Here is a 3,816-nt window from a genome sequence, read left to right on the forward strand (position 1 = left end):
CCCTCCTTACCCTGGGGATAGAGTGGTAATAAGAAAAAAAAAAAATGGCACCATGTTAGGATGTTGCTAAGCATGCTCAGTGAATCTCAAATTATGTACCAAAGAAACCAACAGCCATATATAGTTATCAAGCTGGGGAGTTTAACAAGATCACTGGCCATTAAAGGGCAGAAATAAATAATAGCTACATGGTTTAGTTTCTATTCCTTGCTCAAAATACCTGTATTATTGCTGTAGGAATAAGTGAATGAACTGTTACGGAAGTATCTTTGTAAGGTGATATCCAGACCACTTTACCCTGAGCAAACTTTTCGTGATTTACTGATCATATGTTTAGAACACTCAACCTGATATTAGTAGTAAAGACTTTACAATTCTGGGGGGGAAAAACAAGTCAATGTAACGAATATAAAACATTTTACACTAAATTTATGTTTAATTTTTACGTACCCATCTCTTCGAAGAGCCTTGCACAGAATTTTAAGTTTAAGATCGTTTACATCCACTTCCTCCTCCTCCAATTGAAAATGAAAAAAAAAAGGAAATTACATTTTTCGGAAAGGAAGCAACTTCTAATCAAATTTAGATCTGGGATGAATTCTTTAGTTACTGGATACACTTGTTAGCAAAAGAATAACTGATGCCATTAACAGCCTCCTGTTTGTCCACTTGGTTGGCAGAAAGGAATGATGAATCACCAGTCCGAGTAAGAAAATAGGTTGTAACACCTAATCTAACAAAAGCCTAAACCAGACAAAACTGCTTATCTTTGTTACAAAGTCAAAAACTTGGGCAGGTTTGTGAAACAAGTTATTGCCAGAGGGAAACGAACAAGTCATTTCACATGGCTGTAACAGACTAAGAACTCACTTTTTGCCTAAATTTTGTGTTCAGCATATAGATTCATTTGCACAAGGAATGCAGGGGCAGCAGATTTCACAAAGCCCTTGGATTTTGTTCCTGGCTCTACATTTAGCTTTGCTGATATTAGGAGAACAATAACCATTCCATGCCTCAATCTATTTCATGGGAGTTTTGGGATTTGCTTTAAAGAGTTGTAATGCACACATGCTCACCAAAAAAATTAGAGAGGGCAAAGCGGCATGAGCTCAGTAAAACGCACTCACCCCTGCCTACACATACATCATAGCAGATGCTTTCATTACAGATGTAATGAAAGTTTAGGACAGAAATCCTGTTTCTTTTACTGTGTTTTTCCCCTAGACTTGTCATCCATTACAGTGAACAAAAATTATTGGAAAGTTGGCAAAAACAGTGCGAAAAATTAAACTAAAAACAAATGGGTCCCCATGTCCTCTAACAGTAAAAGAATTTGACATGAACAGAAATAGGACCCAAAAGTTCAGTAAGGGTGCCGACAGATGTGAAAAAAAAAGAAAACAAGCAGCGCTTTACCAGAAGAGGAAGTGCACTAGTTTGACCTGGCTCCCCAGAGTCTGTACAGGTAACTCTGCTGAAGCATGAAGTAAGGCAACAGTTAACAGCAACATATCAAACTGGACAGATGAAGCCCAGAGTTGTGGTACAGCAATCAGCTTTCAGTACCATCTTATTTAAATCTTCATTAATGACTTAGAAGCAACTGTAAATATATGCAGTGGAAGAAGCTGGGAAAATAAATGTAGGCACTGTCTTTTTGATCTCAGTGACAATTGTCTATATTATTCCAAACCTGCCAGTGAAGCCCTCAGTACACCTATGAAATAAAGTCTTGCTAGGCTGGGCTGGTCTACACACATGTGTGAAAATTTTAGTTAAATTGGTGTAACTCAGAGCAATACTGATACTCAGAGCAATTAAACTTAGCTTATATTGGTAAGTCTCAATACTGGTGCTAGACTAGTTCTGAACTGATACAAGCATGCCCACAAAGCATTTATATTGGTTTAACTAAGATGGTTTATTTAAACTCATGAATGCTGGAGCAGAGACAAGACTTCTTAAACTTATTGTGTCGTCAAGAGCTGGGTTGTCAAGTTTTGCTTAATCTGTTTAAAGAGCTGATGAACATAGCTATGTGATGACTAGAGAAGGCAAATTATTATTGGCTTTAATTAACACTCCAACAGGCTGTAGCATTATTTCTCAAATCACAAAGTAACGCTGAAGTGATAAATTCTTTCCCATCGTTGAAAACAGCAAATAATTCACTTCTAATGTGATCCTTCATCTAGAACACTGACTAAGCAAGACAGTGCAGTCGATTTATAGGGCACCTTACAAAAAGGTCCACACAGTCCATGAATGTGGAAACAGAGGAGTAAGTGTGTGACGTTTACTCCTGTAAACAGCAGTGTTGAGACCAATAGTGGCAGATGGTGTCTATCAGAATGATGGGAAAAAATTACAAGAGGATATCTGAATCCTGATTTTTTTTCAATTTTTAAAAGATTTACATTCATGTCCAGTAATGTCAGCATTAACCAAGTATATTTTAAAAGAATATTGTATTTACCCCAAATCAAAACAACCCTGAATTTAAGACAATCTTCCAATAATTCGATTCCATACATGGAAAACGTATAAATTTGTAATCATTTTCTATATATAGAATCTAATTATTGGAGGATCATCTTGAATTCATCCCCTCCACACCACTGCAGAGGGGAAAGAGTAGTAGGGGCAGGCGGTAGGGGGGATATCATGTGGTAGGGGTGAGAGAGTAAGGGGACAGGTAGTGGAAGGAGCAGTAGAAGTTAGGCAGCTTGTCTCTACCTCCACTGCCTCAACCCCCTGCCATTCCCTTCTCCTGCCCCCTGCACCCACTTTTCTACTACTACAGGGCCAGGCTGGAGCTGGAAGAGAGCCTGCTGGCTCTGGAAGAAACCTTGTCTTGGAATCAAGCCAATGAGCAAAGAGATTAGTAACAGTATATGCTGTCCTAGGACAGGAAAGAAAGGAATGGAAGGTTTAACCAATTAGATTGGAGAGTAAAATTCTGAAAAATCACCCAAGAAAGATTTTCAAAAGTCTACTTAGGGACTTTGTATCTTTCGGGATCTAAAAGTTCCTAAATAAAATTTGTAAGTCCTACTTTTAGTTAAAATGTTTTAAAAGTTTGGATTTTTCTTGGTAGAAGCAAATATATGCACCTAGAGCAGAGGTTTGTCCAACATACAGCCCACGGGCTGCCATGTGGCCCGCCAAGCCATTTTATCTGGCCTGCGGCGGCGGCAGTCCCGCCACCACAGAGCATGGAGCCGCAGCAGCAGTGAAGCGCAGGGCTGCCACCACGGGGTGGCAGTACAGAGTGCGGAGCCGCGGTGGCAGAGCTGCGGTGGTGGCAGGGCTGCAGAGGTGGCACGGAGGTGCGGAGTGTGGATCCGCCACCGAAGAGCGGCAGCAGTGCACGGAGCCGCGGTGGCAGGGCTGCGGTGAGGCAGGCAGGGCGGGGCCACAGGACCCAGCCAGCAGGGAGGGGAGGGGAGCTGCTTACCCCCGCAGGAGGGCAAGCAGCAGCCGCTGGCACTGCCAGCCTGCGCCTGCCTCATCACCTGCCTGCTTCAAGCCAGTCCCGCTGCCCTGCCCAGCCCAGCCCCACAGCAAGGCAGTGCCTGCTCCCCTGGCCAGTCTCCCCCTGGGTGCTGAGGCTCTCTGGGCCTGGTCACGAGGCCCTGAGGGGGCCGCTTCTCATGTGCTGCTGGGGATGGGAGGGGGAGCCGGGCTGGGTCTGCACCAGCCAGCAGAAGCGGCAGCAGTGGAGCTGTGCGCCACTTGGGACGGGACGAGCCCACACCGGCCAGTCCCGAGCGGCACATGGCTCCGCTGCCGCTTCTGCTGGCCGGGGGCGACCCT

General features: G+C 43.8%; 1 protein-coding gene across 1 annotated transcript in view; it reads right to left on the reverse strand.

The window, feature by feature from the left end:
- The window catches only part of NUP133 (nucleoporin 133), a 52,892-nt gene that overhangs the window by 2,320 nt on the left and 46,756 nt on the right, over positions 1–3,816 (reverse strand). The window contains exon 24 of the mRNA XM_025194798.1: positions 451–515. Within this exon, the coding sequence (XP_025050583.1) occupies positions 451–515 (65 nt within the window). The remainder of the gene's footprint in view (positions 1–450; positions 516–3,816) is intronic.

The sequence above is a fragment of the Alligator sinensis genome, unplaced genomic scaffold (assembly GCF_000455745.1).
Source record: "Alligator sinensis unplaced genomic scaffold, ASM45574v1 scaffold448_1, whole genome shotgun sequence".
Taxonomy (NCBI): domain Eukaryota; kingdom Metazoa; phylum Chordata; order Crocodylia; family Alligatoridae; genus Alligator; species Alligator sinensis.